General features: G+C 35.4%; 1 protein-coding gene across 1 annotated transcript in view; it reads left to right on the top strand.

Annotated features, from left to right (window-relative positions):
- Positions 1–386: 386 nt before the first annotated feature.
- Positions 387–17,555, top strand: part of LOC148945695 (uncharacterized) — a 65,422-nt gene continuing 48,253 nt past the window's right edge. The window contains 2 exon segments of the mRNA XM_089098246.1: positions 387–556; positions 7,132–7,299. Of these exon segments, the coding sequence (XP_088954372.1) occupies positions 391–556; positions 7,132–7,299 (334 nt within the window). The 5' untranslated portion in view covers positions 387–390.

Genomic DNA, 17,555 nt, shown 5'->3' with positions numbered 1-17,555 from the left:
TTGAGATTAAGGGGGCTTGTACTTGCTTATTTTTTAGGGGCCAACATATTGCCAAAATGTTCCATACACAGCCAAGTGACTAAAAAAAGTAGGTCTAATTGGAACAGCTAAATAAATAAAGAATTGAAATAATTAAAAAATGTTTTAATCAGTAAGTACTCTTTACTAGTATGAGATCTCTAAAAAAAATTCTTTACCTTTTGACTTTTTCATTTGGAAGCTGTAAAATCTTTCTAGAAATATAAAATATAGAATAGATTGTCCTTGGGGGTAGAAAAAAAAATCAAAACCATTTACAATACCTTTGACTTTAGTTCCTCCTATACCTTTAAAGGCATACACACATCAGTGAGTAGCCTCCAATCTTCACTTAAATGGGCTACTGAGTAGATGTCCTCCCATTCTAGTACAAGGCCATTAACAGTAAGACTATTTTTATTGCAGTTGGTCACTATGAAAACAGGATTGTCAATAAATTGGCCCTGGGTTGGGAATTTCTACCCTTATCATTCTTTTACCTCCCAACTTTTTGAAGATATGACACCATATAATTATGGTAAATACCATACCATATAATTATTTCATTTAGTACCATATGATAAATAATTGATTATTTAGATTCTAGAGGTTTCTAAATGCCTGGAACAGCCTGAAGAGACTGAGTGTGTATTTGGCTCAATCAGCAAACTATGGAAAAACCCATGCTACTTGGTATTGCTGCTGTTAAGCAAGGTAATTGGTACTATGGGTGGTGGAGTCATGTTGCTACTTTTTGTGCTGTTTTGGCTCAAAAATAGGATAGTTTTTACCATTCCTCACTTATTTCTGCTACTTTAACTAAGAAATAAAACAAACTATAAAACATAACACTGTTATTAATTAAAAAAAAACTCTTTGCAAAGAAATTTTCCAAAGTTAAATTTTGCGAATTAAGTCCTTTATTCAATTTGAATAACCATTACCCTTAAATTAAGTATTTAACCTATTTAATTTTCAACCAAGTGTTTTAAAGAGCTTTGTTAATTCTGTACTTTTCTTATACAAATACTCCTAATAATGTACTTTTCTCATAATAAAATATGTATTTTAAGTTATTATGTTGAAAATAAAATTACTCATTTTTCAAATAAAATAAATAATTGACAGGCTTGTCCCCCCCCCCCGCTTTTGACTCATGGTTTCTTTATTAATGAATTGGATATCTTAGGATTTTGATTTACCAACCTTTTAGTTGTGGTAGCGTCCTTACTTAATAAGGGCATTAAAGATCAACATTGCCATTCAAATCAGTTTTCTCCCTATATTTCAAACCTTTAGTTTTCACATAATCGTCCCCGGAATGCAGAACATCATTTGTGCTACCCATGCAAAAATATGATTTTTACTCTTATTCAAATTGGGGTCTCCAAGATACCAGTTTAGTATTTTTTATGGGAACATTTCCAACAGGCTAATATAATTATCTTTCGATTTGACCTTAGAGGGTTATCAGACTGCTCTGTTGATTAAAAAAAAATAATTACAAGCTACCATTCCATTTAACCTGAATAATAGTTGGGATTTTGGAATAACCCCAACTTTCATAATAATCCCAACTGTACACTTTTTACTGTGCGGTTTTGTAGAAAATACACTTTCAGATCTTGCACACTATTTGCTGAGGTATGCTCTTTACTTGGTTTCACCTATAGGTCCAATTATGAAATGTAAAAGAGGATATATCATCTAAGAGATTGTTATCAGATAAACTATTCAATGAGCCCATAAAAGAAGTCCAACTCGCTAAAAAGAAAGAACCCAGCCTTAAATTAAACATAACAAATTTGCTGGGACAAAAGCTAATAAATTGCCATTAAAAGAAACAATCAATAACAAGATAAAAACGATTTTCTCATTGTTAAAGGGGGGAGAGGAGGAACTGCATGTCTTTAGTATATGGTTGTTGACAATGATGATATCAATTGTGTAGTTCTATTTCTATTTGATGTTAATTCTTTCTTAGGCTCTTCTTAAAATTTCTCAAAATGTATTTCAATCCTTAAAAATTACTGTGCTGCTGAATTTGACAAACTGTTATTGTTATGACCAAAATTTGAAGATCAACCCAGCTGAATTTTTCACACCATATAGGAAATTTGCTCTAATCAAGACTGGTAAAAAATAACAGTTTTGTTGACAACAATCAAGCAATACAGGGTCGAATTGAAACCTTACCTGTTACCAAGTTACCCAGTAGCTTGAAAAGTTACCCCGTAAGTAACTGAAAAAAGTTCAGCATTGGGGTACCTAAAAATTACAAAATCAGCAGTTACCTATTAGCCCTGCATTAATCTACGTTTTACATCAATATTTTGAATCGGCAAGTAATGGAAAACATCTATTGCAATGATATTAATGGGACAAGGGAGTACTTTTGGCTTGATACTTAGCCCAAGAACTTAATGATACTCTGATAAATTAATAACATAAGTAATTTTGGGGTAGATTACTCTTAGTAAAAAAAAAAAAATACCCCTAGGATCAAAAACTTACCCTTAGTAAACAAAAAACTACTGGATAATACCACCTTTTCTCCGACTTAGTGATCCCGTGGGCAGTGCTTAATAGACCGAATAATTTGACTTGGAAAGGGACCTTGGGTCATGGGACTGCAACTTTTCTTTAGTACTTTCAATAGCCACTGAACTGGTATTTTCATATATCCACTGAACTTGGTGCTTGACAATAGAGATTGGCCGTTCTCAAATAACTATTTTAGACGCTTGGTCAGTTTCCTAAAGTAAATCATAAAAGAACATTAACAATTAATTTTTAAATCTTAACCAGTGAAGCTTTTTAGACCTAAAAAACATGAAGCATCAAATAGCTAATTTTTTATGTGAATTAGATTATATGTAAAAGTTTAACTGACCTGCCTATTGATTGTCCAGTGCACTGCACTTTTGTACTTGAAAATTGCACTACACTTTTTATACTGGAACCAGAAGACTTGTCGGGGTTTCAGGCTCTTTTTCGAAATTTATAAGAAATTTGAATATAAAATACAGTAAAATCAATTAAATAGCAAAATTTTCATGTGACAGATTTTTTTTCAAAATTAGTTTCATTGTTGCTTACGGTGGCTTCTGGGAGAGGGACAAACCATGACGGAATACAAACGACTAGTACGTTTATAGTTGTCTTGTGGTTAAATATTTAAATGTAAGATGACAATCTTATATAATTTTCTAGTTAAGATTTAATTCTACCAATCTTCGAAGTACATTTGTGAAATGTATTATATATGGTTTTTAGATAGAAAATGGGTTGAAAATTTTGAAAGAAGGTCAATTTACCAATTTGTGAAGAAAGTCTAGAACCTGCCCAAGGAAAAGGCTATGTAATATTCTGCCTCAGTGAATGGATAGATTTGAAACTAATTAGCTTAATGATATAAATATCTTGAAATTTTGGCGTAAGTTAAAGCAATAGGCTTGTCACAACATTGCTTCTTTTAGTGGGAACGCCTTTTTGGGAATTACTTTTTTGTGATTTGGCTGTTTTTCTCAAAAGGCATATTTTATTTTTCACCTTCTAAAAGAGTTTGATATTCAAGACTGGATATTTTAAACCTCGGGCTTATAGTTTTCAACCTTATAGATAGTACCCATTCCCATTAAGTGCCAATTTGTAGGGTTTTTTAGCTCTTTTTTAAATTTCCATAAACTTGTTTTCTTTATAAACTTTTACCATTAACATGACCCAAAATATTAGTCATTATTCTTGCCACTCGTCATCGTCACCTGAGTGGTGAGTCACTAATAAGCTTGAAGTGCCATATTTGTTTGATCATACTTTTTTTTTCTCTAAATTTGTCTTAAACTTTCTGTTACTACAGGTGGTTGGCTCTTTACTAGGAAGTAGCTATTACCTCAACCTTAATGAAGAAAGTTTTTGACTGAACCTATAATAATAGGCCACTATCCTTGTAATATTGTCTCTTTTCCAAATCTATTGCTCTTTTTTGTATATATTTACATAGTTTCTAGATGCTGGGAGGATCAATTTACCTTTACGCCTCCGTGAACTACTATATAAAAATTGTGTGGTATTTTAAAGGTTTTATGACTTATCAACTTGTTTTGTATTGAGTATAGACCCCGAAGCCGCGCCGAAAAGTCGGCGGCGCGCCCCCGAAAAAAAAACGGGGTAGCCCCGCCGCGCTTGGAACCGCGCACTGCTGCCGCCCCTGAGTAGATAGGCGGCGGTGTCACTCATACGCCGCCGTTTTTTTCTCTTTTTTGCTTATCGATATCGACCTCCGAGCTTCAACCGTCCTCCCGGCTAATCTGTTTCTTAAAGATAAATACTGTTATCTTGGGGTCGCCATGTATATCGGTTCGTAGGAAGGAGAAGAAGAAATTTTTCTTGAAAAAAAATTCTACCTTCCACTTTAAAATTCTGTTCATTTTTCTTTCTGATTTTTCGGATGAGAAGAGGTAGGTAAAAGAGCATTAGGCGGTTCAGGATGTTATCATAGGCAGCGCAATCGCGCTGCCTAAGCAAAGAACAAGGTTGCCACAATGTATTTTTTTTTTTTTCATACCAGGGCAATTCGTGTCAAAGAAGTTGTCGTAGAAACTTCAAAAAGGGCCCATTCGATTGGAAATTGGAATAGCTAGTGCCCTTTTTAATAGTCGAAAGTGATTGAAAGGCAGCTAACACCCCTTCCACGCCCACCATTTCCCCAAACACATCCAATCAAAATTTTAAGATAGCCATTTTGTTCAGAGTAGCTGATTTCCAGAGAGAAAATATGTTTTTGAGGAGGTTACTCCCCCACAACCCTTAGGACAAGGGTTTTAAGTTATGTCCTGGGGGTATATAAGAACGATGTTGACACAATGTATTATTTTTTTTTTTCTTTAGACCAGGGCACTTCGTATCGAAGAAGCTGTCGTAGAAACTTCGAAAAGGGCTCATTCAATTAGAAATTGGAGTGGCTTGTGCCCTTTTTAATAGTCGAAAGTGATTGGAAGGCAACTAACACCCCTTCCACGCCCATCATTGCCCCAAAAACATCCAATCAAAATTTTGAGACAGCCATTTTGTTTAACGTAGTTGAGAGTTCTGGAAATTAGGTCTTAGAGGATGACAATCACCCTCACAGCCCTTAGGGTAAGCGTTGTAATTTATGCCCTAGGGGCATATAAGGTGTTAATAGAAAGCGTTGTCGTAGAAACCGAAAAAGGGATCATTCGATTGGAAACCGAAAGGCCTAGTGCCCTTTTTAACAATCGAAAGTGACTGGAAGGCATGACATTTTTATAGTAAAGATAGAAGTGGGTATAATGTATCATTTTTGTTGTTGTTGTTTATACCAGGGCACTTCGTATTGAAGGAGTTGTCGTAGGAACTTCGAAAAGGGATCATTCGATTGAAAATAGAAAGGGCTGATGCCCTTTTTAATAGTCGAAAGTGATTGAAGGGAAACTAATCCCCCTACCAACCCCCCCCCCCCCTTTTCCTTTTTTTTTTAAAAGTTAATGTTGCCGTAAGATTAAATAAAAATGCACTGTGTTAATGCTAATTCCCAATAAGACATCTCAACAGTGTCCCAAGAACGACTAAGGGTATTATGTTTAAACTTCTAGGTCTATTTCTGATTTTAAAGTTTAATCAAATCAAAATAGCGTAAGTGTATCTAAGCTGTCAATGAAAGTAAACAATTTTTTTGCGAACGGTATCAAGTTTTCCTTTACAGGTCAGCTAAAGGAGATATGAAACTAAATTAAAAACTAATAATTTTAACCGGATTTTTAAAAGGGTCTGGGTTGTTAAAAATTGCTGAAATTTTTTTTCCAGCATACAAACAGCAGGCCAAACTTATAAATTCTTGATAAAACGACAAGATTTAAAGTATTATTTTCCTTTTCCCTGAAAAGACTATCTCAATACAAAACGAACAGAAATTAATTAAAAAAACTGTTTCCACAAAATAAGTTTTTCAAAGAAAAGTAACGAACTTCATTAAATAAAAATTAGCAAAACTAAAATCAAAAAATCTGCCAAGAACTAAATTAACACAAATCAGCTTCGATAAATAAATGAAACCCAAAACGAACAGTAAATACAATAAATAACCGATTAAAGCTCAGAAAAAGCGGAAATTAATTTAAGTTGGGCTCAAAACCCCTATGCCTTCCCAAGGTCAGAATATAACTTGCTCTTTACTGAAAAAAATACAAATGAATGTGCATTGTCAGTTTAATATACATATACTGATATTTAGTAATCAAAATGTTAATATTATTTGATTTATTAAAGTTATAAAAGTAAAAACATTTATATTTTTTTTGTAAAGTGCAAATTATGTTCTGGCCTTGGGAAGGCATATGGGTTTTGAGCCCAACTTATGTTAATTTTTGCTCGTTTTGAGTTTGACTCGGTTATTTATTGTAATTTCTGTTCGTTTTGGGTTTCATGTATTTATCGATGCTCAATGGCTCCAGGCAGAGCGAGCAAACTCACTTTTGTTACATCAGTTGTAACTGAAGTGATGTAACCGCTGATTTAAAATAGTTGGTGTTGTTAAGCCATGGTATCTGACTTGTATACAGTGTTTTTTCGATGTTGTTGTTTGTTTTTTTCACTTCCTTTTCGTATGTATTTGATGAACAGGAGATGTTTGAACCTCAAACTTTGAAAGTTATACACATTAGCCGAAATCATTAACAAGAAGAAAATGACTAAACACAAATGTTAAACATAAACACAACATAGGTTTTCCTGGGTCTAGTGGCTAAAAATGAGGATTCTACTTGGTCTGATCGACGGTGAACATAAACACTTTCCGCACGGCCCAACAAATTTATGTTTTATCATATTGTTCTTGTATGTTTTTAGCCAACCAATTAAAAATCCTTACTAAAATCAAGTTGAGGTTGAACGTGCTTGGTGAAGTGTAATTTTTTGTATTATTTTTAATCAAAAAAATCGCCGCGCCGTGGCGCGCCGCCAAAAAATTTCGGTGCACCTGGCGGCGCGCCGCCGCCGATATTAAATCACACATCCGCCGCCGTCAGGTCGGCGTGGCGCAGCTTCGGGAACTAATTGAGTATTCTATTTAATTTTTACTCTAATTTTTTTTAGAAGCTGAAGACATTTCAAACCAGGATAAAGATATTTTTGGAAGCACACAGCCTATGCTATTAATGAAAAATGAAGCCAAACTTTTTGCTATTTCTCCTGGCATCTCTGGGGATGGTCATCTAAATGCTGATCATGTTAAACTGGAGTCGAAAATTGTTGGGGACGAAGGTATGCTTCAGATATCTTGATATTTTGTATTTCCGCGCGTCCAAAGTGTGAAGGTGTATAATAAAATTCCAATGAAATTTTGGCAGGGTGTGAAAGACCAATGTTTATTGCATCTTAGTGGCTTTGAGAAAAATATGTTTAGTAAATTCTAATCCCAAACTGTTTTGACTGTTAAAACGTATAATTTTGATTCCCAATTAAACTCCTGAATAAGACGACAAACTTGATTCAATTTGAAATTCTTTCTGGCTTTTGGAACTCATTGGAAGTCTTTTATAATTTTAAAATATGGATTTAGCTAAAAATAATAAAAATAATATGTCTTCTATGACATGTATGTCTTAATAATATGCCAATTTAAAAACTCTGTAGTTTAGTCATTCTATTCTAGAAATGCTTTATTTTCGCTTTATCTTAATGCAATACTTTCTCCAAAAAGTGGATAATATGCATGGGCCTCATTCCTCAGGGTTGATTTTAAAATTTTTCTCTTCTATATTTTTACAAGGTCTCATGACTCCAGAAAAGGATCCATTCAGCTCTTTGAGTTTCCTGGAATATTTTCACTGATTATTGGATGATCTTAATTATATTCCAAAATATCTGCAAGCTGATCGCAATCAATATTATGCTAGTAATAATGGTATCTTTTTAGGATCATTAAATATATAAAAAAAAAATTACCTGGAAGTAAGGTGCAACATTAAAGCTTAAAACGAACAGAAATTATTACGTATATCAAAGTGATAACACCTGATGTTTGGATTTATTAAATTTCTAAAATCGCTTAATATCAGAAGAGTTACTTTGATGATGATGACCGACTGTGTCATCGAAATATTTAGAGTCTTTGTTTTGTATTTTCGTTTCACTGTCTAATAAAAGGACCTGTCCCTATTTGGAATTTTTATTGATTTCGTCATAGAAAAGACAGTGTGGTCATGGAGAATAATAGTAAGATTGTGCTATTGTTATTAGTGAGCTAATATGGAATGCTGGCAAAAATTAAAGGGTAATTTGACAAATATACTTTAGGAAAGCTTGACAACTCCATGTTTGCATCGCATATGTTTTTATAATTGGGTTTTGAATCTGTTCTCTGTAACTGATAAAGAATAATTTAGGGTCCAATTTTACCGGTATGCCAATTATTTTATCAGTATCCCTCTCTGGTTTTGGAACTCGTAAATTAGTAAAAAATACCATGTTTTCAATATATGTGTTAAGATGGAGGAATTATTGGCTCTTTTTGAAAACCGGTATAAGAAAATATCTGAATTTCCACTTAAACGTCTATTATATATGGTTGGATAGACTGATAGCTCCTGTGTAATATTATTGATTTAAGTTTCTACATGTTTTTCTTGCATCGTTAGACATGTTGGTCACTGTACTGTTTAATTGTTAATTATTTGTGTTCATCTTTCTTTTTGTTTGTTTGTACTCCTCTAGTGCATTTTTGTAATGTGTCGAAAGACGGCAAAAATAAATTATTTATTTTGTAGTTTGATTGGTTCGTTACTCACAGTTCCGTCTTTTTTTAGCACTTTTTGTTTTAAATTATATATTTATATCGTCTATACTTTCAAATATAGATCTATATCATCTACAAAATTCGAATTATATTAAATTACATTATATTACATGAGGGGGCTTGCTCCCTCTTCAGTACCTCATTTTTTACGTTAAAGTTTGACTTTTAGTTTCAATTATTTAAGAATGACTCTTGAAACTCAAAGGCCGTTTAATTAGAATAATAAACTTTAAAAAAAAAGATTCATAAAATTTTGTTAGATCTTTATGCATAGTTCATATTTTATATTTGTCATGTTATAGGCGGATGCAGTTTTTTGAGACTTAACTCGTTTTGTTTTTACGAACAAGTATAGTTTTACCGTTATAACAGTTATGTATACATTATTGTTATAACTACTATAAGAATATTGCCTCAAATTGACTTTTATAAATTAAATAGCAAGGTAAGATTTATTGAAGGTGATTTTATGATAAGTATGTAAGGCTAAAAATTTTAAAGCTCAGTTTTGTGCTAAATTGAAAAAGAGGTAAAAGAAAAAAAAACACAATTATTAGGATTTTTAGCGAATTTTGTATTATTTCAGTTCTCCTTCTTGCAGCATCCTCTGATAATGATATGAGCAAACAAAGAATGTGGATTAACTAGCATGCCCGTCTTTCAAGTTTATGTCTAAAAAAAGAAATGAATTTGAACTGTCAGAATGAGATGCCGAGTCACATTTCACGTTTGGCATCTGACCTGTGAACGTCAGTTTCGCAATAAACGAATATTTATGGACATACCCTATTGGATATTTTTCAAAGAGCTGGTGGTAATGAATTGTAAACAAGGAGTGACCCGGCTCAATACTAACTGAAACTATAAAAACTGAAATTTTGATATCCATAGAGCAATAAGTAGAATCTGATTTTTATGCTGATCTCAAATGTATTAGTTATATTAAGTTTAGTGCTAACCATGGAAAGCTAAACATCTGGGAAAAGTTGCCTTATTTACGAAAAAAGGGGAAAACATCCCCAAAAAGTCACGGAACTTTAGTGAAAATAATAGCCTCGTATCGAGAAACTTAGGGCACCAGGCAGCGGAAGATTCCAGATATTTGCAGAAACATTGAATTTTGTATTTTTCTTCAGAAGAAAGATCACGGATGTTTTTTTTTTTTCAGGTGTGACCGTATCCATCTAGTAGTCCTAGAATATCGTAAGAGGGCTCATTTGAACGTAAATTAAAAGTTCTGGTGCCCTTTTTTAAGTGACCAAAAAAATTGGAGGGCAACTTGGCCCCCTCCCTCGCTAATTTTTCTAAAGTCACCCAATCAAAATTTTAAGATAGCCATTTTGTTCAGCATAGTCGAAAATCTAATTAAAATGTCCTTTAGGATGACTTAATCCCCCACATTCCCGGGGGAAGAGCTGGAAGTTATGAACTTTGCCCATTGTTTACACATAGTATTGGTTAATGGGAAGTATAAAGACGTTTCAGGAGGGATTTTTTTCTGATGGGGGGGAGTTACGGGGGAGGATCCTTCCATTGAGGATGTTTCCTTGGGGGAAGGGACATCCCTATGAAGGGGCGCCGGATTTCCCAGCATTATTTAAAAAACGATAAGAATTTAAATAAAAATAACTACTTTTTTCAAATGAAAGTAAGGAGCAACATTAAAACTTAAAACAAACAGATATTATTACGTATATGAGGGGCTTCGCCCCCTATCAATACGTCGCCCTTTTCGCTAAAGTTATTTTTAGTACTTTCAAAAGAGCTATCTATTCTAATTAACCGACCTTTGTGATTTAAGGGTTTGTGATTCGAACAAAATTCGAACTTTGGCGTAAAGAGCAGGGTATCGACTAGGGGGCAAAATCCCTAATATACGTAATAAAACATACGAATATAGAAGTTCGTTACGTAAGTTAATTCGTAAGTTACTTTAGAACAAAATTTCGAGAAAGCCATTTAGCCGAAAAAAGTAAAATTAATATGCAAATTTCGTTTTAATTATTCATGTACGGTGAGCCAAAATCAAAGCTGCATTAATTCAAAAACGTTCAGAAATCAAATAAAAAAAAAATTTTTTTTAACTGAAAGTAAGGAGTGACATTTTGAGATAGTCATTTTGTTCAGCGTAGTTGATTTCCAGATATAAAATATCTTTTTGAGGAGGACACTCCCCCTCAACCCTCGGGGCAAGGGTTTTAAGTTATGCCCTGGGGGCATTTAAGGTTTTTATAGAAGGGGTTGTCGTAGAAACTTCAAAACATGCTCATTCGACAGGAAATTCGAAGGGCTAGTACCATTTTTAATAGTCGAAAGAGATTGGAGGGCAATTAGCCCCCCCCCCCACGACCATCATTCCCCCAAACACATCCAATCAAAATTTTGAGATAGCCATTTTGTTCAGCGTAGTTGATTTCCAGATAGAAATATGTTTTTGAGGAGGACACTCCCCCTCAACCCTCAGGGCAAGGGTTTTAAGTTATGCCCTGGGGGCATATAAGGTTTTTATAGAAGGCATTGTCGTAGAAACTTCGAAAAGGGCTCATTTGATTAGAAATTATAGTGGCTAGTGCCATTTTTAAGAGTCGAAAGTGATTGGAGGGCAACTAGCCCCCCTCCCCCCACGCCCATCATTCCCCCAAACACATCAAATAAAAATTTTGAAATAGCGATTTTGTTCAGCGTAGTTGATTTCCAGATAGAAAATATGTTTTTGAGGAAGATACTCCCCCACAACCCTCGGGGCAAGGGTTTTAAGTTATGCCCCGAGGGTATATGAGAACGATGTTGGCACAATGTACTATGGAGGGCAACTAGCCCCCCACGCTCATCATTCCCCCAAACACATCCAATCCAAATTTTGAGATAGCCATTTTGTTCAGCGTAGTTGATTTCCAGATAGATAATACGTTTTTGAGAAAGATACTCCCCCAAATCCCTCGCGGCAAGGGTTTTAAATTAGACCCTGGGGCATATAAGGTTTTTATAGAAGGTGTTGTAAAAAATTAAAAACATGCTCTTTCAAATAGAAATTCGAAGGTCTAGTATACCTGTTTAGAGTCAGAAGTGATTGGAGGGCAACTAGTCCCCCCTTCACGCCCATTATTCCCCCAAACACATCCAATCAAAATTTTGAGATAGCCATTTTGTTCAGCGTAGTTGATTTCCGGATATAAAATATGTTTTTGAGCAAGAGACTCCCCCACAGCCCTCAGGGTAAGGGTTTTAAGTTATGGCCTGGGGGCATATAAGGTTTTTAAAGAAGGCGTTGTCGTAGAAACTTCTTAAAAATCTCATTCGATTGGAAATTCAAAGGGCTAGTGCCCTTCTTAATAGTTGAAAGTGATTGGAGGGCAACTAGCCCCCTTCCCTACACCCATCATTCCCCCAAACACATCCAATCAAAATTTTGAGATAGCTATTTTGTTCAGCGTAGTTGATTTCCAGATAGAAAATATCTTTTTGAGGAAGACCTCCCAAAAAACCCTCGGGGTAATGGTTTTAAGCTATGCCCTGGGGCCATATAATGTTTTTATAGAAGGCGTTGTCGTAGAAACTTCAAAACAGGCTCATTCGATAGGAAATTTGAAGGGCTAGTACCCTTTTTAATAGTCGAAAGTGATTGAAGGGCAACTAGCCCCCCTACGCCCATCATTCCCCCAAATACATCCAATCAAAATTTTGAGATAGCTGTTTTGTTCAGCGTAGTTGTCGTAGGCGTTGTCGTAGAAACTTCGAAAAGGGCTCATTTGATTAGAAATTGGAGTGGCTAGTGCCATTTTTAAGAGTCGAAAGTGATTCCAGAGTAACTAGCCCCCCTCCCCCCACGCCCATCATTCCTCCAAACACATCCAATCAAAACTTTGAGATAACGATTTTGTTCATCGTAGTTGATTTCCAGATAGAAAATATATTTTTGAGGAGGATACTCCCCCACAACCCTCGGGGCAAGGGTTTTAATTTTTGCCCTGAGGGCATATAAGAACGATGTTGGCACAATTTACTGTGTATTAGTTTGTTCCTTTAGAGGGCACTTCATATGGAAGGGGTCGTCGTAGAAACTTCAAAAGGGGCTCATTCGCTTGGAAATTGAGAGGTCTAGTGCCGTTTCTAATATTCGAAAGTGATTGGAGGGCAACTAGCCCCCCCCCCACGCCTATCATTCCCACAAATACATCCAATTATTTGAGATAGCCATTTTGTTCAGCGTTGTTGATTTCCAGATAGAAAATATGTTTTTGAGAAGGACACTCCCCCACTACCCTCAAGGTAAGGGTTTTAAGTTATGCCCTGGGGGTATGTAAGGTTTTTATAGAAGATGTTGTCGTAGAAACTTCAAAACAGGCTCATTCGTTTGGTAATTCGAAGGGCTAGTACCCTTTTTAAGTAGTCGTAAGTGATTGGAGGGCAACTAGCCCACCCACGCCCATTATTTCCCCAAACACATCCAATAAAAATTTTTGAGATAGCTGTTTTGTTCAGCGTAGTTGATTTCCAGATAGAGAATATGTTTTTGAGGAGGACACTCCCCCACAGCCCTCGTGGCAAGGGTTTTAATTTGTGCCCTGGGGGCATATAAGGTTTTTAAAGAAGGCGTTGTTGTAGAAACTTCTAAAAAAGCTCATTCGATTGGAAATTCAAAGGGCTAGTGCCATTTGTAATAGTCGAAAGTGATTGGAGGGCAACTAGCCCCCCCCCCCCCACGCCCATCATTTCGCCAAACATATCCAATTAAAATTTTTAGATAGCCATTTTGTTCAGCGTAGTGGATTTCCAGATAGAAAATATAATTTTGAGGAGGACACTCCCCCACAACCCTCAGGGCATGGATTATAAGTTATGCCCTGGAGGCATATAAGGTTTTTATTGAAATCTTTGTCGTAGAAACTTGAAAAGGGCTCATTCGATTTGAAGTTCAAAGGGATAGTACCCTTTTTAATAGTCGAAAGTGATTTGAGGGCAACTAACCCCCCTCTCACGCCCACCTTTTCCCCAAACACATCAAATAAAAATTTTGAGATAGCCATTTTATTCAGCGTGGTTGATTTCCAGACAGAAAATATATTTTTGAGGCGGAAACTCCCCCACAACCCTCACGGCAAAGATTATAAGTTATGCCCTGGAGGCATATAAGGTTTTATTGAAATCTTGGTCGTAGAAACTTGAAAAAGGGCTCATTCGATTTTAAATTCAAAGGGATATATCCTTTTTAATAGTCGAAAGTGATTTGAGGGCAACTAACCCCCCTCTCACGCCCACCTTTTCCCCAAAAAAATCCAATCCAAATTTTTAGATAGCCATTTTACTCAACGTAGTTGAAAGTCTTGGAAATTAGGTCTTTAAGGATGACAACACCTACCCCCTTTACCCTCAGGGTAAGGATTATAAGTTATGCCCTGGGGCATATAAAGTTTTTATTGAAAGTGTCGTCCTAGAAACTTTAAAAGGGCTTATCCAATTTGAAATTGAATGGTCTAGTGCCTTTTGTAATAGTTGACAGTGATTGGAAAGCGACTAACACCTCTCTCACGCCCACCATTTTCCAAAACGCATCCAATCAAAATTTTGCAGGCCAAACTATGGTCTTAAAAAAGGAAAAGATTTAAAGTATTATTTTCTTTTTCCCTGAAAAGACTATGTCAATATAAAACGAACAGAAATTAATTCAAAAAACTTCTTCCACAAAATAAGTTTTTCAAAGAAAAGTAAAGAAATCCATTAAACAAAAAATTAGCAAAAATAAATCAAATAATCTACCAAGCGTGAAACTACCACAAATCAGCATCGATAAATAAATGAAACCCAAAACGAACAGAAATTACAATAATTAACCGAGTCAAACTCAAAACGAGCAGAAATTAACAAAAGTTGGGCGCAAAACCCCTATGCATTCCCAAGGCCAGAATAAAATTTGCACTTAGTCAGTTTAATATACATATTCACTTACGTATATTAAACTGACATTGTCAGTTTAATATACATAAACTGATATTTAGTAATCAAAATATTTATATTATTTGATTTATTAAAGTTATAAAAGTAAAAACATTTATATTTTTTCAGTGAAGTGCAAATTTTGATTGAAAAAAAGTTTTTTAAATTAATGTCGTATAAAGCCTATCGAGTGGAGGGGTAAAGCTTCTGTCACTAACAGGCTAAATGACATTTTAGATTGCATGTCTGAATCTGATTCGACCGGTTTTGTTTGGCCTATTATTTTGCCAAAGAATATACGTGAATTTCAGTCCTGAAAAGTGAATCGTCAGTTAGACTTGACCGCTTAGTGTCCTCGTGTGAACAGAAGCTAACGAACCTTTCTAAGGATATGCTGCATCTACAGGCACCGATAGGCCTCCATCCCGTAGTGAAAATCCCACTGAATGGCAAATTTTACCGTCGCCAAGCGAAAAATTTGAACTTATCAAAATTAGTTCATTTCCCAATAACTGGTCAGATCCGCTAAAGCGGAAGGAAGATTTAGATCAACTAGAAGTCAATCACATTTATGACGCCAGACGCAATAGAGACTCTGTTACATTAAGAGTTAAAGCGGATAAGTTGGAACCCGTATCAAGCTTGATAAAAAAAAAAAAAGATACCCGGATTGCTGCGTCGAATCGAGAAAACATGAGTTTGCGGGTATCATGCACGGAATTGAGAAAGATTGTGATTTGGAAGCCATAGAAGGAAAATATTTGGGGATTTTTGATTTGAAGTGGCTTGGACAATTTTCCGTGGTGAAAATAACTTTAGATTCAGAATCTTTTATGAAATATTATTTGTGCCATGGTTTGAACATAGGTTATGATCATTTTCAGATTACTTCTGACAGGAAGCTCCCGAGGAGAAGTCAGCGTTGCCAGACTATGTCCCACGATACTAAGAAGTGCCATGAAATGTGCGTGCTGTTCGAGTGACCACGAAAACTCTAGAGACAAGCCTTGCTCTCTACCTGTTCAGTGTGCGAATTATGGCTCCAAACACCATCTGTCTTTCAGTTTCCGTTGTACTCAGATTCGTAAGCGTATAAATGCAAAGTAACAATTAACCTGATCGATTGCTTGTTCTCGTAGTATCTTTAAATTCGAACGGAGTTTTTGGTAAAACAGAAGTCTTAAGGCGGCTTTTGCCTACTAATGGAATGCTATGTTTACAGGAACATGACCTCCTTGATTTTCCTTTTGCCGTTTTTTGATACGTTTCTTCCTGGTTATAAACATTACTCGATTTCTGCTATACCTACTGGGGGACGCCCTTCAGGAGGACTAGTTACTCTTATACCCGATACATTTGATTGTCGTTTGATATTTTATAATCATTATTTTCTTGCATGCCGTATTTCTGAATGTATTTTGATTAATTGTTATTTTCCAAGAGATTACCGGAATTACCTGTCTGGTTTTTTATTCCAAGATGCGTGGTAAACTGAGTGCTTTTGTCCAAAAGTACTCAGCTAATTATGATATTTGCATACCGGGTGATCTAATTTGCGACCTGCTCAATTCAAGTTGGGTGCGTTCTTCTCTTTTCCTTTCTTCGCTACCAAATCTGTCAATTGTAAATAAAACAATCAAAATTTTGCTGATTCTTATTGGGTCTCTGTAGATTCTGAAGTTTCGAAAGTTATTGTACCTGATTATTGTAGTCTTAAACCTACAGAGTCTACATTATTAGATAAAACATTGGAGCCGTATGGCCTTTACTATAGGCAACGCTATAGCGTTGCCTCTGATAGATTGTACATTTCACCAGCTCGTCCATTGCCTTACATTTAGTGCAGATCCAGTTATTGAGAAGAAAAGATATAAATTAGGAACTGAGATACCTTGTTGGTCTATTTCACCAGCTCGTCCATTGCCTTACATTTAGTGCAGATCCAGTTATTGAGAAGAAAAGATATAAAATAGGAACTGAGATACCTTGTTGGTCTATTAACGCAGATTTGGAAAGCAAGTAAGGCGGCATTCCAAAGAGAATTCCGGCGGCATAAAGATAATCTGATAAAAGTTGCTTCTGAAAAGTTGATAATTATCAGCAGTCATTGCGGATAACTTTAAATAATAGGAAAAGAGCTGGTCAAATAAAATCTCTCATAAAGCCCCGGCAGAGAAAATGTGGGTGGACCATTTTTCGAATGTAATGTCTTTATCTAATGATAATCCTGAAGAGGTCCGAGAGCTTTATGAATTTCTTTCGCGTCGATATCCTCAGTTTTTTCTTACTAGTTATGATTTGAATGTAGCTCTGAAGTGTCTTAAAACTAAAAGTGCTCCGGACTATGATAGAATTTTTTCCAATCATCTGAAACTTGCCCCGGCTTCATTTTTTGCTAAGCTTTTGTGTTTTTTTAATCTGATTTTTTTTGTCTGGGCAAATGCCAACTTCTTTCAAAACAGGGATAATTACGCCGGTTCCAAAGCATGGAAAAAGTAAGTACCGGACAGGCGATTCTTTTCGACCTATTATTAAGGGCTCTCAATTAAGTAAGATATTTGAACTTAGTGTTATATTTCTTTGTTTCGCTTGATTTTGGTTCGAATCAATTGGGGTTCACTAGGGGTCAGGGTTGTGATCAGGCACATACAACTTTTTTCAAATTATAAGTTCTTCTTGGCTTAAAGGAGACCCGTTATATTGTTTATTGATAGATATTAAGGAGCTTTCGATAATCTTTCTCGTGCATCTGCTCCACTTAGCTTACTAAAATGTGGTTTACCACATA

The sequence above is a fragment of the Artemia sp. Qi Xiang Cuo genome, chromosome 12 (assembly GCF_049724085.1).
Source record: "Artemia sp. Qi Xiang Cuo chromosome 12, ASM4972408v1, whole genome shotgun sequence".
Classification (NCBI taxonomy): domain Eukaryota; kingdom Metazoa; phylum Arthropoda; class Branchiopoda; order Anostraca; family Artemiidae; genus Artemia; species Artemia sp. Qi Xiang Cuo.
Note: the sequence above shows the minus strand (reverse complement) of the source record. Positions and strands in the feature narration are given on the sequence as shown.